Source organism: Heteronotia binoei, chromosome 8 (assembly GCF_032191835.1).
Source record: "Heteronotia binoei isolate CCM8104 ecotype False Entrance Well chromosome 8, APGP_CSIRO_Hbin_v1, whole genome shotgun sequence".
Classification (NCBI taxonomy): domain Eukaryota; kingdom Metazoa; phylum Chordata; class Lepidosauria; order Squamata; family Gekkonidae; genus Heteronotia; species Heteronotia binoei.
This window is the reverse complement of record NC_083230.1, coordinates 100,923,487-100,940,552: the sequence shown is the minus strand read 5'-3', so window position 1 is coordinate 100,940,552 and position 17,066 is coordinate 100,923,487. Positions and strand designations below refer to the sequence as shown.

Here is a 17,066-nt window from a genome sequence, read left to right as displayed (position 1 = left end):
CTCTTGATCGCAGGTATTTATTTACTTCATTTATGCCTGCCCTTTCTCCCCAACGGGGATCCAAATCAGTTTATATCAGTCTCCTCCCCTCTATTTTATCCTCAAACAACGGGGGGGGGGGAGGGCAAGAGAGAGAGGGAAGTAGATTGAGAGACAGAGAGGGACAGAGACACAGAGAGAAAGAGACAGAGAGACCCTTCCAAGGTCACCCAGTAAGCTTGGAAAAGTTATTTGAACCAGGACCTCAAAGATCACAGTCTGACACACTAACCACCACACAATACCAGCTCTCTGTCTGCATCCTTAAGCTACGTGAAGCTTCTGACCAGTTACTGAATGGCTCAGAAGAACATCAAGAAAGAATTAAAATAAGTATTTTAGAAGGAATTATTAGCACACGTGCCTCTGCTTAGTGTGCAACAGACACCTGCCCCTCTCAAAGATGGTGGAAACAGGAGACAGACGAGAAAACCATCATGAACAGAATTTGGAGAGCAAATGATACAAATCTTTTATATGACTTAATTCAGTAGCCAGATAATCAGGGAAAGCTGGGGGAGGCAGAAAAGGGAGTTCTTGGAACCAGGGAAAAGCAGGAAACACTGGGGAGACTGAGAAGCAGATTGCCTGGGATGGAGGACATGAAGCATAATAAAATGGCCAAATCCTAAATTAGTACAATAGACAATTATCACAAGGAAAAGGTGGGTATAGAGAGCCAGTTTGGTGTAGTGGTTAAGTGCATGGACTCTTATCTGGGAGAACCGGGTTTGATTCCGCACTCCTCCACTTACAGCTGCTGGAATGGCCTTAGGTCAGCCATAGCTATTGCAGAAGTTGTCCTTGAAAGGGCAGCTGCTGTGAGAGCCCTCTCAGCCCCACCCACCTCGTGAGGTGTCTGCTGTGGGGGGAGAAGATATAGGAGATTGTAAGCCACTCTGAGTCTCTGATTCAGAGAGAAGGGAGGGGTATAAATCTGCAGTCTTTTTTCTCTTCTTCTTCTCTCTCCTGATAGGTTGGCTTTCAATTTCAACTTGGAAGTTGTTGTTTTTTTAACTGAGGAAATATTTACTGCCTGCAAGTTGAAATGATAAAGGCTGAAATTCTAAGAACATTTTCCTGGGAATAAGATCTATGGAGCAAAATGGCACTTTTTTCTGGGTACACATGCTTAGGGATTGCTCATTCAGTCACTGCATTCCACTGTATGTGCAGATCTGACAGACGACAGTGAAAAACTGTGGCAACCTGTAATTCATTATCCCTTCAACGATAGTCTGAAACACTCCACAGCCCTTGGTGAACCTCCAGTCATCATGGGCATCCCATCTCTCTAAAATCTTCTGGAAGACATGGAAATCCAAGTCTTGTTGCTTTATATCCCAGTACGATTTTGCACCAGTTCTCTTTCTCCACACTTTAGTGTTATAGAGGGCAAGAAAACGATGACATATGGTTTTTTCTTTTTTTAAAAAGCCTTCATTACATTATCTAACTACAATATCTAGCCTATGGATGCATTTCCTACGGCTAAAATAGAAATTGGAAGTGATTTTTTTTTGTTATTGTCAAAGGACAAAATGTGACAAGCCTGAAATATCTCATCCTGTGGGCTACAAAACAAACATACTGAATTACAATGAATAACTCTCTCTGAAAACATCACTACATCTAATAGTCCCTTTGCGCATGATGAAAGCAGCCAAACCGGGTCCCTTATTGACAACATTCGGGTATTTACACCCTCAGGGGACTCTCCAGGTATGCAGAAAAATATAACTTTGTAAATTAAACAAAAGGAAATAGGGGGGGAAACCCTGAATAAGTACCCTAATGGGGACTGAAAATATCCCGGGGGGGGGGGGGGAAGAGGAGGAGGAGATTGGATTTATAACCCGCCCTTCACTACCTGAAGGAGTCTCAGAGTGGCTTACAATCTTCTTTCCCTTTCCCTCCGCACAACAGACACCCTGTGAGGTAGGTGGGACTAAGAGAGTTCTGACAGAAACTGCTCTTGAGCAGAACTGCTCTGAGAGAAATTGTGACCGACTCAGGTGCATGTGAAGGAGTGGGGAATCAAACCCGGTTCTCCCAGATAAGAGTTCGCACATTTAAGCACTACACCAAACTGGAATGTTGAATGCACTTTATAATAGAAGGGAAAGGGGAGGGACAAGAAATTAGCCTATTACAGACCCTGGGAGCTGGGGGGACAGATTTTGGGGAGAGTAATGTCCACACTCTTCCCCTCTCCCATGATATTGTCTACCCCACACCCCTCGTCAGATGGGAAGGAAGTTTAAACAGAAACTAAAATGCACAGCGGACAGCACAGGAACACAAGTGACCCTCCCTGTCCTCATTTCTGTGGTCAGTTCTGATTGGCCTCCTGGGTGAAAAGTCTAATCCTATGAAGGTTGCCAGTCTGCTGCAGACATGATAACAACTCTTGAGTTACCTTAGAGATGAACAAATTTACTGCAGTGTGCCCATAAACTTTTGTGAAACACATCCCACTTCATCAGATGCAGATGAAAAATATCACTGTGTTAGGACTCGAACCCACAGTTGACCCTCCTGCTATGATCGAACCCACAGTGGACCCTGGTGCTATGAAATTCCAGGCAGGTTTTTAGACACTGTTCCATTCCTGAGCACCAGCCGGAAAGGAATCTGCCAGACTTGACTTAGTTAGTGAGGCTACTGTTTCAATTTTAAAACTGTAAAGGAACAAAATGGGATCCAAAACCTACTTGAGCAGATTTCCAAGATTGAAGAGAGCCCGGTTGTGTTGTGGATTTAACTGGAGGGCCCTTCTGTAGTACTCTTTTGCTTCCACTAGGTCTTTGGTCAATGTTCCCAGGTTGTTCAGAGCACTTGCATGGCGAGGGTACAATCTGTCATTAGAACAAAAAAAAATGAGAAAGCTCATTGTTCTGCTGTGAACAAACACCCAAACCACACCCTCCTGTAAACCCTAAAACTATTGTAGTTTTCTCTATGAATAAATTGTAGTTTTCTCTATGAATAAATTCATGGAAGTAAATGTGACTGGGGCATGAAGAGCTGATAAAGGATGCTGAAGCAGGCTGAAAGTGCTTCCAAAAACAGGATAGCCATTTCCCCCCTAAATGAGATCAGGCTGCTGTTTCTGTAAGCATTCAGAGGAAGACACAAGTGCTGGGCCGGAGGAGCTGCTTCTGACTTCACAACACTCAGTCCACACTTTCCAGGGGAAAATGTATCTTGCTGTTTCAGGAGACAGAAAACTGTGCAGGACAGAACATGGCTGTCCTCCAAGAGCAAATTTCAGAGAGCAGCCCTGTTGGTCTGCAGTGGAAAAGCTAGATTTGAAGGGAGCTTGGAGTCTTCAAAGCTTATAATATGAAAATGTTGCTGGTCTCTGAGGTGCTACTGGACTCGAATCTAGCTCCATTAAGAACAAAGCCACCTTGGGCCAGAACAGGAGAGATGCTGGAAGACCCTATTTTATATCATCTTAGCACCTTTGAAAGCTAATTTTTAGGTGCGGGGGCCTTGACTGGACACACATATGGGAGAAAAGAAGGGGTTAATTTTTTCACCTCTGCATGGTTTCATTCCCCTGCCTTGGGCCCATCCTTTTTCCTTCCAGAGCTAATAGGAGGGGGGATGTTTTAATCATCAAAATTAAAATTCCCTCCCTGTGGAGGCAAGCTTGTCAAGATTTAGCTACAAGATCCATAATTTCTCTCTCATCTAGTTTGACCCTTCATTGGCACCAACACTCAAAAAAGAAAAGTGAAAATATGCTCATCTTGGCAGGGGGTAAATGCCCCAAGCCAGCAGAGATTTGTCTCCTAAACTCTGCCTCTGACGGAGAGCTTCCCAGCAGACAGAACTGCTGCTTCGTTCCTATTCCTCTCTACTTTTCCTAGGTAGGGGATCCGACATTAAGTGATCTTACACTGAAATTAGGGTTCAGGATTCTATAAACGGCAGCAATACTCAAAAAGAGAGTGCCTTTCTGCATGTAATCCCACAGGCTTTTTATTATGAAATACAGCTTTCCAGTTTGGATTCTGTCTTACAAAGTACATGTGTAAGCACATACATAACACACAACAGGCTGTATGTATCACTGGTAATGGTAACCATCTGCAAGCAATATCTCTTTTGCTATGTATCTCATTAGGCACAAAATCCTCTTCACTTCACCTAATCAAACGCCAAGTGCTGCATTATTTATGAAAGAAAGCTGCATTTCATTAAAATGCTCACCGGGGGTAGCCAGTTTAAAAAATCAGTTTTGGAATCCTCGGCATTTTTTACACAAATTTCTTTTTCTTAATAACTATAGCAAAAGACCTGAAATGGCACAATTCATTATTCCTTGTGGGGGGGAGGGGGAATTGGAAATGCACTTTAAATGAGGTTTGGCTTTGATTTCTGTACAAAAGACAAGCAGGATGTTTTCTTGGGGGCAAAATGAATTATTCAGAAGATTCCTTCAACGCCAGTGCAGTTGTCAGAATAAATTGCAGCAGCCTAGCCTTGAACTATTAAGGTAAGCACGGCACAAAACTTCTGCTGCCAATTATGGCCCCTCCCCATTTACCATGAGGCTACCCGTGCCCCCGCTAAAGCCTACCATAAAACAGAAGTGTCTCTGACTGCCGAAAGACTGGCAAATCTAAGTCACTGGATGACAAATAGAAGATGGAAATGCATTTCCAGCTTTTAAAGAATGGAAACCATCTAAGGCACATACCCATTTGCAAGACATATTCTTGCTGCCACCACCACTGTCTGCTCAGTGCATGGTGGTGGCAGCAAGAATTTCAAAATCAATTGGGAGGGGAGAGGAGGGGAGGAGGAATGAATATTGTCCTGGATACAATCTAGGAATCTAGCAAAACCTTTAATTTGTTGTTAATTCGAGAGCTGGGGGATTAGGTAGGATGATAACAGGGCTGCCGTCACTTCCAGAGCATTGGAATAACCAAACAGAAGAAGCTCTGCATTAAGGCAGAGACTGCATGACAGAGCAAAGCACTCACCCAGACTGAGAGGGATTGTTTGTGAGAGCACCAGCAGTCCTGGAGCCAGCCAGTCATGTAAGAGAATTCAGGCAGTGAAGAGAATTTTCAGAGAGAATGCAAGAGCACAGGATAGGATAAGACCAAGAGGAACACGAAGCTGAGATATTAAGGATAGGCAGGGATAAACAAGTTGAGGAATTTGTGAGGTTTTTTTTTAACTAGTACAATAAACTTCAAAACGGAAGACTTCAAGATTCAAGTGGAGTCCCTTGTGTACTGTTTGACATTTTCAATGTTGGTTCTGTTTCCAGTGGACTTTTGACTTTGAATACCATGGATTATATTCTATTTTGTATGAATTCATTTTTTCTTGCTTGTATTGTACTTTGTAGTTTATACTGTTTTTCATCACACTAAAAAAAAGGTAAACGTAGTCCCCTGTGCAATCATCATCATCATCACATTTTATTTGTATCCCGCCCTCCCCGCCGAAGCGGCTCAGGGCGGTTAACAACAAGAATTTAATACATACATTGTACAATATATAACATTTTAAACTACAATTGATTAAAATCTATTAAAATTCTAAAAACAATGACATTAGTATGTTGGTGCTATAATACCGATGGTAAATTTCCTTAGCAGTTTAGCAGTTTCAGTCGGTGAAGGCCATTCGGAACAAGATGTTCTTGCAGGCCCTGCGGAACTGTTCAAAGTTCCGCAGGGCCCGCATTTCCTCTGGAAGCTGATTCCACAGCTGTGGAGCCATAGCAGAGAAAGCCCGAGTACGGGTGCTCTGGAGTTTTACCTCTTTTGGCCCGGGAATAGTCAGCAGGTTCTTCCCTGCTGACCTCAGTGCTCTCTGGGGTTCGTACGGGGAGAGACGGTCCCTAAGGTAGGCAGGTCCTCGGCTATATAGGGCTTTAAAGGTAATAACCAGCACTTTGTAATGAATCCGGTATGTAACTGGCAGCCAGTGCAGTTCACGCAGCCCCGGCTGTATGTGCTCCCACTTTGGGAGCCCCAGCAACAGTCTGGCAGCCGCGTTCTGCACTAGCTGCAGCTTCCGGGTTCGGCACAGAGGCAGCCCCATGTAGAGGGCATTACAGTAATCTAGTCTCGAGGTGACCGTTGTGTGGATCACTGTTGCCAGGTCCTGACGCTCTAGGAAGGGAGCCAACTGCCTTGCCCGCCTCAGGTGAAAAAAGGCTGACTTGGCAGTGGCTGCTATCTGGGCCTCCATTGATAACGAAGGCTCCAGTAGGACTCCCAGGCTTCTGACTCGGCACGCCGCTTTCAATGGCGCCCCATCAAAGACCGGGAGAGATATTTCCCCTCCCAGAGCACCCCGACCCAAGCAAAGGACCTCTGTCTTCGCCGGATTCAGTTTCAGCCCACTCAACCTTAACCAGGTTGCCACGGCCTGAAGTGCCAGGTCCAGGTTCTCTGGGGCGCAGTCAGGCCGGCCATCCATTAGTAGATAGAGCTGGGTGTCATCTGCATACTGATGACACCCAAGCCCATACCTCCTGGCAATCTGGGCAAGGCAGCACATATAGATATTAAATAGCGTCGGCGAGAGAACTGCTCCCTGAGGCACCCCACAGTGTAGTGTGCGTCTCTGGGAGAGCTCACCCCCGATTGCCACCCTTTGTCCCCGATCCTCAAGGAAGGAGGAAAGCCATTGTAAGGCCGACCCCCTAACCCCAACAGGGGCACGGGTCCAAATCACAAGTTGTTGGGCGTGCACAGGAGAGAATTCCGTCGACTTCCTCCAGGCTGAGTGGGTCGAAATGATCCAGGACTAAACCCGAAGACATGCACGGAGCCTCCAGTTCGTATACTGTATCCAATGTGATTGGCAGGTCCTTGCGGAGCGACGTGATTTTGTCTGCAAAAATTTTTGCAAAAGCCTCACAGCCTATTTCCAATTCTCTAACATTTAGCCTGCCCTGGGGCAGTGTGGTTAAATATCCAATTATTTTGAACATTTGTGCTGGGCGCGAATTTGCAGACGCAATCTGGGCTACGAAGTAATCTTTCTTCGCAGCCTTGAGTGCCATCTCATATGACCTCATAAGCGCTCTATAAGATGTTCTCGCCGCTTCGTCACGAGTGCGCCGCCACTGCCTCTCTAGTCATCTGAGTCCTTGTTTCAGCTGGCGTAATTCCAAGGTGTACCATGGAGGCAGCTTCGAACGAGGGCGCAGAGGGCGTCGAGGTGCGATCTCGTTGATTGCCCCGGTTAGCCGATCTTGCCAGGCATCAACTAGGACATCAAGGGAATTGCCAGGGGGCCAGGGGTCCTGAAGAGCCATCTGGAACTGTTCCGGGTCAATCAGGCTCCACGGGCGAGCCAAAATAGGCTCTCCGCCCTTACAGGGTTGGTGTGGCGTCTCCATATGGGCCTTGAGGGCTAAGTGATCCTACCATGGCACCGCCTCCATTGCGATATCGCTCACCCAAATCCCGGACGCAAAGATCAAGTCTAATGTGTGTCCCGCCTGATGCGTAGGAGTCGTAATAAATTGAAAGAGTCCCAGTGTCGCCATGGAAGACACTAGGTCCATTGCCCGACTGGAGGCCGCGTCATCGGCATGGACATTGAAGTCACCCAGGACCACAAGCCTCGGGTACTCCAATGCCCAGCCCAACGCCACCTCCATCAGGGATGGTAAGGCGCTGGCTGGTGCGTTAGGCGGACGGTACACCAGCCAGATCGCCAACCCCTCTCCGACATCCCACGCTAGGCCGGCACATTCAACGCCATCGATCGTTGGGGCCGGGAGAGCCCGGAAGGAGTAATCCTCCCGTATGAATAACGCCACCCCTCCCCCCGCCCGCTAACCCGCGATTGATGAAAGACCGAGTAACCCGGAGGAGTCATCTGAGAGAGAGCCACTGTCTCCCCCTCTTGTACCCAGGTCTCGGTCACGCAAGCCAGGTCGGAGTCCTGCCGAAGCAGGAAGTCTCTAAGAGTCTCGGTCTTATTGTTTATAGACCTGGCGTTGCATAACACCAATGACGGGCGTGGACAATTCCTCCTGGTTCCACTACCTGTCACCGTTGGGATGGGAAGTAGACTGGAAGGGGGCCGAGCCCTGTTTTGTCTTGGCCCCCTTCCCTTGCTCCTCTGTCCCTTCCCACCGTCATACCAAGCACCACTCATTTCCAACTCTGGGGTGATGTCGCATTATGATGTTTTCACAGCAGACTTTTTAAGAGATGGTGTGCCATTGCCTTCCCCAGTCATCTACACTTTCCCCCCAGCAAGCTGGGGACTCATTTTACCAGCCTCGGAAGGATGGAAGGCTGAGTCAACCTTGAACAGGCTACCTGAACCCAGCTTCTGCCGGGATCGAACTCAGGTTGTGATCAGAGAGCTTCGACTGCAGTACTGCAGCTTTACCACTCTGTGCCATGGGGCTCTGTTTTCATCACTCTACTCCTTTGCATTATACTGTTTTCATTATACCTATGCACTACTGTTTTCATATATAAGGGAGTGATTTTTGTGTTCCCTTGTTAGAGGCAATGCAGCAGCAGAGGGTCCTTGCGATGGGAGGAGCAAACTGATCTGTATGCTCTCCATATGAAACTCTCTGGCCTAGTGTGGTTAAGAAGCAAGCAACCAAATATGACTTGTGATTCTCTTTTGGCCAGACATTAGTAGGAAGCAGTCTGAATCTCTCAGGTTCAGCAACCATTCACACATTTCACCTCATAGGAGACTAAGTCCTGTGAGGAAAGGTTGAAGGAGCTTAGTATGTTTAGCCTGATGAGGAAATGGCTGAGAGGTGTTATGTTCTTGAAGTGCTGTCATATAGAGGAGGGTGCAGAGTTTTTTCTGTTGTCCCAGAAGGTCGGACCAGAACCAATGGGTTGAAATTAAATTAAAAGAGTTTTCAGCTAAACGTTAGGATGAACTAGGATGAGCACTTCCTCAGTGGAACAGGCTTCCTTGGGAGTTGGTGGGTTCTCCTCCTTTGGAGGTTTTTAAACAGAAGCTAGATGGCCATCTACAGCAACGATGATTCTGTGAACTTAGACAGATGAGAGGGAGAGCAGGAATGGTTGCATCAGTGCTTAGTACTCATGGCCGTTTCTTACACGGCCAGAGCAATGTTCCCTCTAAACTGAGCTAGTGTGAGCTAGCTCACGGTTTTTTAGCTTCCAGCTCACTCATTTTTATCTCAGCTCAGGAAAAATGGCCCCGGAGCAAACTAATTTATGCAGTAGCTCACAACTTTAATACCAGTAGTTCACAAAGTAGAATTTTTGCTCACAAGACTCCACACCTTAGAGGGAACACTGACCCAGAGAAACGCTGATCACCACTTTGGGGACAGGCAGCAATTTTTCTCCAGGCCAGTATGGCCAGGCATCCTGGAGGGGTTTTTTTGCTATCTTCCAGGCAATTTCCTGCATTGTTCAGGGGGTTCAACGAGATTACCCTGGAGGTCCCTTCCAACTCTATGATTCTATCTATCCAAAGACAGTTCGGTCCCTAAAGACTCAAGCCAGCACTTTTAAACCTACCCCACACTTCCTGAATTCTGTGCTATCAGACCCACATATACCAGCAGGCTTGGTTAGTTTCTCAGTTTCAAGAACAGGTGTTGAGTATTGCTGCAAATCTCTTAATTTTCGCTTGCTATTAAGAAGCCGCCAAAGCTTCCCGATCAGGTGTCCTCGTTGGTCTGAGCAGTATGTGGATCCAGGGAAAGGCCCAGCAGAGAGATATACAATTTTTAATATTTCTCTTAGGGTGTTCAAATGGCCACAGTGTCAACAGAATTACTGCAGCTCGGCAGCCAAAAGGAACCCCTCTCTGGATGGATATTAAATCATGAGGCATGATGAAAAGAAAAAAAAGAAAAACAGGCTGCAGCTTTTTATATTTTTTGTCGATGAAATTCTAGACTCCTTACTGGTGAGGAGGAGGAGAGAGGAGTAGACTGTAGCATTAGCACTAAGGAGATATGAAAGGAATTTCATGTCAGTGGGAACTAAAAATAAGAGACAGTCTCCCTCAGCTATTTACCACAAAGCCAAAGCATCAGACATACGCTGTACATAGAGAAAAATATTTTTTCACATCCCCATGTCCTTCCTGTGTATGACAGAGACACAAAGATGTTTTGCTATTGTGCCAAATACCTCAGGAGGTGTTCTGCTAACTTGTTTTCTAACTCTTTTTGTAAACGCAACCCATCAGCAGGAAAGTTCAGTAATGAGAAACCTGTTCACCCAGTGTCAACAGGGTTGACAACTCTAGGTTAGGGAATTCTGAGGTTGGTGCCTGGAGATGGATCTCTGCAAGCTGTTATACCATAGAGTTCACCTTCCAAAGCAGCCATTTTCTCTGGGGAACTGATCTCTGTAGTCTGGTATTCAAAAAGCTGAAGAGACATGCCTCCAGAGGTCCATTGCCTCTCAAATTCTTCCCATAATCCAGTTCATAGTTCATTCTCTCCCGTCCCCAACACAAAACACAAAGCTTTGTTTAGAAAAGATTTGAAGAAGTATCTCTCTATACAGTATAGCATATGACTCGATTTTGTGCTGGTGCTGGTGGTGGTGATATTGGATTTATACCCCGCCCTTCACTCTAAATCTCAAAGCAGCTTACAATCTCCTTTACCTTCATCGTCCACAACAGACACCCTGTGAGATAGGTGGTACTGAGAGAGCTCTCAAAGAAGCTGCTCTTTCAAGGACAACTCTGTGAGAACTATGGTTGACCCAAGGCCATTCCAGCAGCTGCAAGTGGAGGAGTGAGGAATCAAACCTGGTTCTCCCAGATAAGAGTCCACACACTTAACCACTATACCGCTTAACTGGTCAGGGCCAACCCACATTGTTAGGCAGTAGCGATACCTGAATGCAAGAACCGGCACTCATCCAAGGTGGTACATGCAGGTGCTATAATATGTGATTATGGTTTTTCCCCCCCAAATAGTCATGATCATGTTAATTGTAGCCACCATATGCATATCCCCCGACACAGAAATACTGGTCCACACATACATGGCCTTCTGTGTGAGCGATGCTCAGCTGTGAACTGGGGGACTAAACTTGTGTACCCTCAATGTACTCAAGGGAGTCATCACAAAAAGATGCTGTTCCTTGCCTTCAACTTAAGACCGGCTAGCTCTTTTTTAATGTTGTCCAAGACTGTGGATCCAAAAATAGTAGAGCAGCTTACAAAATATTTTCCAGCACTGAAGAGAATGAGGTAACCCATATCCATATGAAGCCCACGAGCCCCATGAAAATTTAGTTAAGGGCCAGAGTTGTTTTTCAGCCCAAGCATCAAAGCGCACCTTGCAAGCAACGCTTTGAAATGCCTGGTTCTTGCAACAAAAGAGTCATTTAAGTTTCACAGCCATAACTGCCTTGAGACCAATCTTTAAGAAATCATTCCTAGAATATACTAGAGGGCATCGAAAAATACTTAACACATCACAGAAGAGGAACGCTACGGCTTTTTCAGACGTAGCAGCACAGAACATTCTAAGCTTGTAAAAATAAAATATGGAACAATGACAACAAGGAAGAAAAAGGTGGGATAATGGTGTTGGCATTTTAATTCTTCCCAGAAAGAAACCCCCGATGGTGCCCCAGGCCACCTGCAGCCCCTTGCTGCAAAGTATTCAGAATGTGAAGTCAGAGGGCAATTTAATGAAGTTTAAATGAACCCAGACATTGCTAGTTTTCAATACAAATAAAAACACTGTCAGGAATCATGTGGGGAAAGTTAGCAGGAAACCAGAGTCTCCATAGTATTGGCTTGGGTTTCATTTTAAAAGAAGGTAACCACCTGATATTCAGTGGTATTTACTTTAATAAATCTATGGCTCAACTCTGTCCCTCCTCCCAAACCTGTCTCGCATGGAAGGTCCAAAAGTATCGGTATGTACATAGCAAACTTCTTTATTCTCACTATATCAAAACCACAAGCACATGAATGCATGAAGCTGGCTTATACTGTATGAGATCATCAGCCCATCCTGGTCACTATTGTCCACTGACTTGTTGGAAATATGTATCTGTTTTGTATGTCCTTTGCAATGTTCTAAAGTTCCAGTCATTCTAGGGTTAACACTGTGCCTGATTCCCTATTGTCTGCATGACCTAGGAAGAAGATCCTGGCTGCTGTCAATCAAGGTCTAGAAGTGGGGAAACCTGTTTTGTCTGTTTGGTCAGTTAGTCAGGTGACCTTGTTCAGGCAGAGAGGTCAAGAAGAAGGAGAAAGTAGTCTCCATTAAGCACATGATCTTATAGTGTAAGCATGTAGTTCTATAGTGTTTGTTATTTTCACTTCCCAGTACCCTTTCCCTGTAGAAATAAATATGTTTTTGCTTTTTCATGTTAAATGCCTCTCGATGATTATTTGATCCAGTGATCCATCACACTGTTTGAGATAAAGAAATAGAATTTCAAACAGAATTCCCTAACATGACTGAAGGTGGGATCTTGGGTAGAGGTCTTTTGTTATGGAATAGGCAGCCTCTCCCCCTTTCAGAGAACACATCTAGGGAAAAACACTCAAGGCTTTTCGCTAACAAGCATACAGTCTTTATTTTGGATGATCACCCTGATGTCTGCAAGAACAGATTATGAAAGCACCTGGAGGAGGAGGAGGAGGAGGAGGAGGAGGAGGAGGAGGAGGAGGAAGAGATTATTGGATTTATACCCCACCCTTCACTACCTGAAAGAATCTCAAAGCAGTTTACAATCTCCTTTTCCTTCCCCTCCCCAAAACAAGACATTCTTTGAGGTAGGCAGAGCTCTGAGAGAGCTCTGACAGAAACTGGTCTTGAGAAGAAGAGCTCTGTGAGAACTTGTGACTAAAACCAGGTTGCTTACCTGTAACTGATGAACTTCGAGTGGTCTTCTGTGCATTCACACCCATGGGGATAGCGCGCCTGTGCCGACCCCGATAGGTACTTAACAAGCCAAAGGATTTTTGCGCCCAGACTCCAGTGAGTGTGCACAGGAGCCCCACCACGCATGCTCACCAGAGTGGGCGCGGACATCCCTCCAGTTCCTTCTGACTGCTGTATGATCCTAAATAAAGCCTGAGGACCGACAGCAGTGGGGAAGGAGGGTGGGTAGTGTGAATGCACAGAAGACCACTCGAAGATCATCAGTTACAGGTAAGGAACCTATTTACCTTCTTCGTGGTCTCTGTGCATCACACCCATGGGAGATTAGCAAGCTAGGCCTAAGTCTGGAGAAGGATGCTGGAGGTCATTCAGGCATAGCAGACAGCAGGATAACATTGCACACTCCAAACACTGGTGCAGACACACATTGAAGGCACAGCAAAATGCTAAAATGCCTAGATCATAGTTCTGCAAATCTCTTGAATTGGTACATTGTAGAGGGAGAAAATGAATGCAGCTAAGGCCTTAGCAGGGTGGCCTCAAAGTGGGTTAGGGAGCGACTTCGGCTAGGTTGCAGTGGAACTAAATAGCTTCCGTAGGAACTAAAGGGAATCTCTGTGAAGAGATGTCGTGATCTAGCTTCGGAGAAGTAGGGAGAAGGAATGAGTTAGCATCATTTCTATAGGTTTTAACCTTCTGAAGGGAAAAGCAAAGGGGGAAAAACCCTGAGATCTTTGAGCAATGGCACCTCTCTCCAAGTGCTGACAAAGGAGAAGGAGGTTGGAAAGAAGTGTCAGAGTTAAGCAGGGACTCAGACCCTAATTTCAAAGGAAGGACACCTTTGTAGAAAGGTAATTTACCAGCGTCATGAAGTGGAAGGGCATCATGACATAGAGGTTTGAGTCCAGATATCAGTCTAACGGAGTTGATGGCCCTCAACAGCACTGCTTAACTAGACAAGGAACAAACAGGCCTGGTGGCCAGGGGCTTGGTCGGTTTCCTTGTCAGGTTAGACAGGAGAAAGGCAAACCCCACAGTGGAGTGGGTGGTTCAACCAGGGGATAAATGCAGAGGAGGCCTTTAGGAACCACATAGCATGAGAATGCATAGCAGGTACCTGTCAAAAGGGGGTACAATGTACTGCGGCAGCCAGGAGGCCAACCTTAATAGAAGAGGAGTAGAGGACTAAAGTCTACTAACTATGGTGTAAGGTTATAGATGGCAGAAGGTCCCCCCTCCCCATGAAGGAGGCTGTCAGGAGGGGGGCAATCAGGACTATTTGTAATTGTGCCATTATAGAGAGAACTTCTACTACTCAACCGCAGGGTGCTTCCTGGAAGAGGAGAGCACAATAAGACCTTCCAACCCATCTGTGAGAAGAGGAGTACATTGTAGCACAATGTCTGGTCTTCGTGCATCAGGTGAAGATCCTGGGAACAGGAGGCCATCCCCCAAGGGTAGAAGTCCACTCCTGTTTTGGGGCATAATATTGACATCTCCGATCTTGAACAGTAGTAATGGAATAGTTGGAGGGGACCTCAAAGGCATAATACCAGTCGGAGAGATGTTCAGTTGATACCTCACTCATGAGGGGCTGCTGCCCTGTGGCCCAAAGGATCCGTCTGCCATTCAGGTCTCCAAATTAGTGGGAAACCTGCAGGAGAGAAATGGAGGTCCATGCTTTCTGCCCATATTCCCAGTGCAAGGGCATAGAGAGTCCTGACAACAGTCCACCTTGACCATGATGTATATGAGGGCTGTGGCAGCTGTGTAAGAATGGAAACAGCTTTGCTACAAGTAGTGGTTCGAAGAAGCATAGAGCATGTTCCCCAACCAGCAGTTCTAGGAAAGTAATAAGGTGGTTGGCCTAGTTACGAGGTCTTGGGTTCCTGACACAAGGCCATTCGTGTGCACATCCCAGGCCCTAGGGAAGGAACTGGCAATGATTACAATTGTAAGAGTAGGGAGCTGGAAAAGTGTTCCCAAAAGCCTAGACAGTCCCATTGTCCACCAGTCCCATGGCTGAGCCACTGGTTGATAGGGAGAGGCAGAACCACGAGGGGTCTTTGAAAGATCCAAGAGTTCTGAAGCATCAGATATGCAAGAAGGGCATGGGAAGGTCGGTAGACATCTAGACTGAGGTGGTCAGGCCGTGAGACAGAAAAGGTGTTGAGTGAAGGAAGATGTACCTTGTCTTCATGCTTGGAACACACATACCACAAGGGGGCAGCATCCAGCGCCTTGTGTAGGAAGGGGAGAAATCTTGGAAGTTGGGCTCCATGGTCTCCTATAGATTGGATCTTGGTGGGATTTTCCCTCCTTTAAATTTTTTTGGGGTGTGTGTGGTGGGGGGTAGATTCACCCTGCATCTCAAACTGGAGTAGGTCAAAACTGGACTAAATTCAGTAAGTGTGGGTCTGTTCGGATTTGGATGTCCCAAGTGCAGATGTAGATATTCCAAATGGTGTCCCAAGTGCAGATGTAGATATTCCTAGCATTAGAGCATATGTAGATTTGGAAATGTCCTATCCTCTTGTTGAATCAGCAGGAGGATATTGTTTAGGACAGACATGCCGGGGTTATGAGATATATGAGAGCCGGTGGTCCCCTCTTTCTTTCTTTCTTTCTTTCTTTCTTTCTTTCTTTCTTTCTTTCTTTCTTTCTTTCTTTCTTTCTTTCTTTCTTTCTTTCTTTCTTTCTTTCGGAAAAGAAGAATAGAACCGCAGAAGGGTGGAAGAAACTTGCTCCCTGACTCGGTTAGTGAGGAGTAGCTGTGTGTCCTCCAGGGGAACGATTGAGAATGGTGATGGTATACACTTACACTCAGTAGGTAGCCGAAAAGGATTGTACCACAGGTGTCTCAGCTATGATAAGAAGGATCCACCTGACAGAGACAATGAGTCCCCGAGCTGGTCAGAATGGGTACAGGCAAATACGTTAGTGGAACTTTGATTAGTTGTAAAAGGGTATGGTGGATGCTGAGGTAGAACCATGCCCTCATGAGAGTTCAGAGGGGTAACACTGGGGCTGCATTTGTTCTAGACAATGCCTTAGATGTCGAATCTGGAGGTGAGGCCAGAGTTTGCAGCATTCATGATGCTCTTGAGCATCTCTCATAAAATGATAGCTGTACTTCCGTGTACATGGATAATGCTGTAAGTAAGAGTACCTCAGTATATACCCTAGTGCCCGTTTGAAGGGCAATGCAGTAGAACCATCTAAAGGTGACAGCTGAGGTAAGAGTCTTGATTGCAAGGTTGACCCATTGTTTGGATAGACTGAGCTGTAGTCGGAGCAAAGATGTGCTTCCTTTGGATGCATTTGGCAGTCTAATGGTTAATGTTGAGGAGGAAAGGGGGAACTGCGTGTCTGAAAGCTGTTCCCCTAACACATACTGGTACTAGCTCATGTCAGTAGAGTAGTTGAAGGTCTTAACGTCTGGGCACCAGCCACATAGAATGCTTGCCCAGAGTGTTGGTTTCTCTCTCCCTCGTTGGGGAAGGGGGGGGGGGGTCAGCAGACTGCAGACCCTAAAAGAATGACTCCTGGATTAGATATTGGTGAGTGAGCGTAAACTCAGTCCCAGGTTCCTGCATACAAGATGCAGCTAGGGGGAGGGACTTCAAGAAGGGGTCAGCATGGATAAAGAATCCTTTACAGGTTAAATTAAAGGCAAAAGTATAGTCCCCTGTGTAAGCAGCTGTCGCCTCCGACTCTGAGGTGACGTCGCACCACAATGTTTTCACCTGAACCGAGCTTCCGCAGGGATCGAACTCAGGTAGTGAGCAGAGATGACTGCAGTACTGCAGCTTACCACTCTGTGCCATGCCTTTCAATGGTGAAAGCAGGGACAGTCAGTGACGTTCGGGCAAATCAAACCAATGCAGAGTGGCTGAAGCTTGATCTGCATCAGAGAGGCCAACGTAAGGGGAACAACACTGACATTTGGTGTTGATGACAGCCTTGTCAGTTCACTAAAATTATTTGTGAGAGCACTCTTTCCAGTGTTGATCCAGTATCGGGTTGGTCTGGTTATTGTTACCGACAGCTAGGATAACGGGTGGTAAAGCACCCACTGGATCTGGAAGGCTTCAAATTGCTGGACTCAATCAAAAGGCTCTCAAAGTCGAAAACACGGAAAGGTGTCTGGGAC

General features: G+C 46.2%; 1 protein-coding gene across 1 annotated transcript in view; it reads right to left on the bottom strand.

The window, feature by feature from the left end:
• TMTC1 (transmembrane O-mannosyltransferase targeting cadherins 1) overlaps positions 1-17,066 on the bottom strand; it is a 246,580-nt gene that overhangs the window by 51,009 nt on the left and 178,505 nt on the right. The window contains exon 12 of the mRNA XM_060245730.1: positions 2,754-2,897. Within this exon, the coding sequence (XP_060101713.1) occupies positions 2,754-2,897 (144 nt within the window). The remainder of the gene's footprint in view (positions 1-2,753; positions 2,898-17,066) is intronic.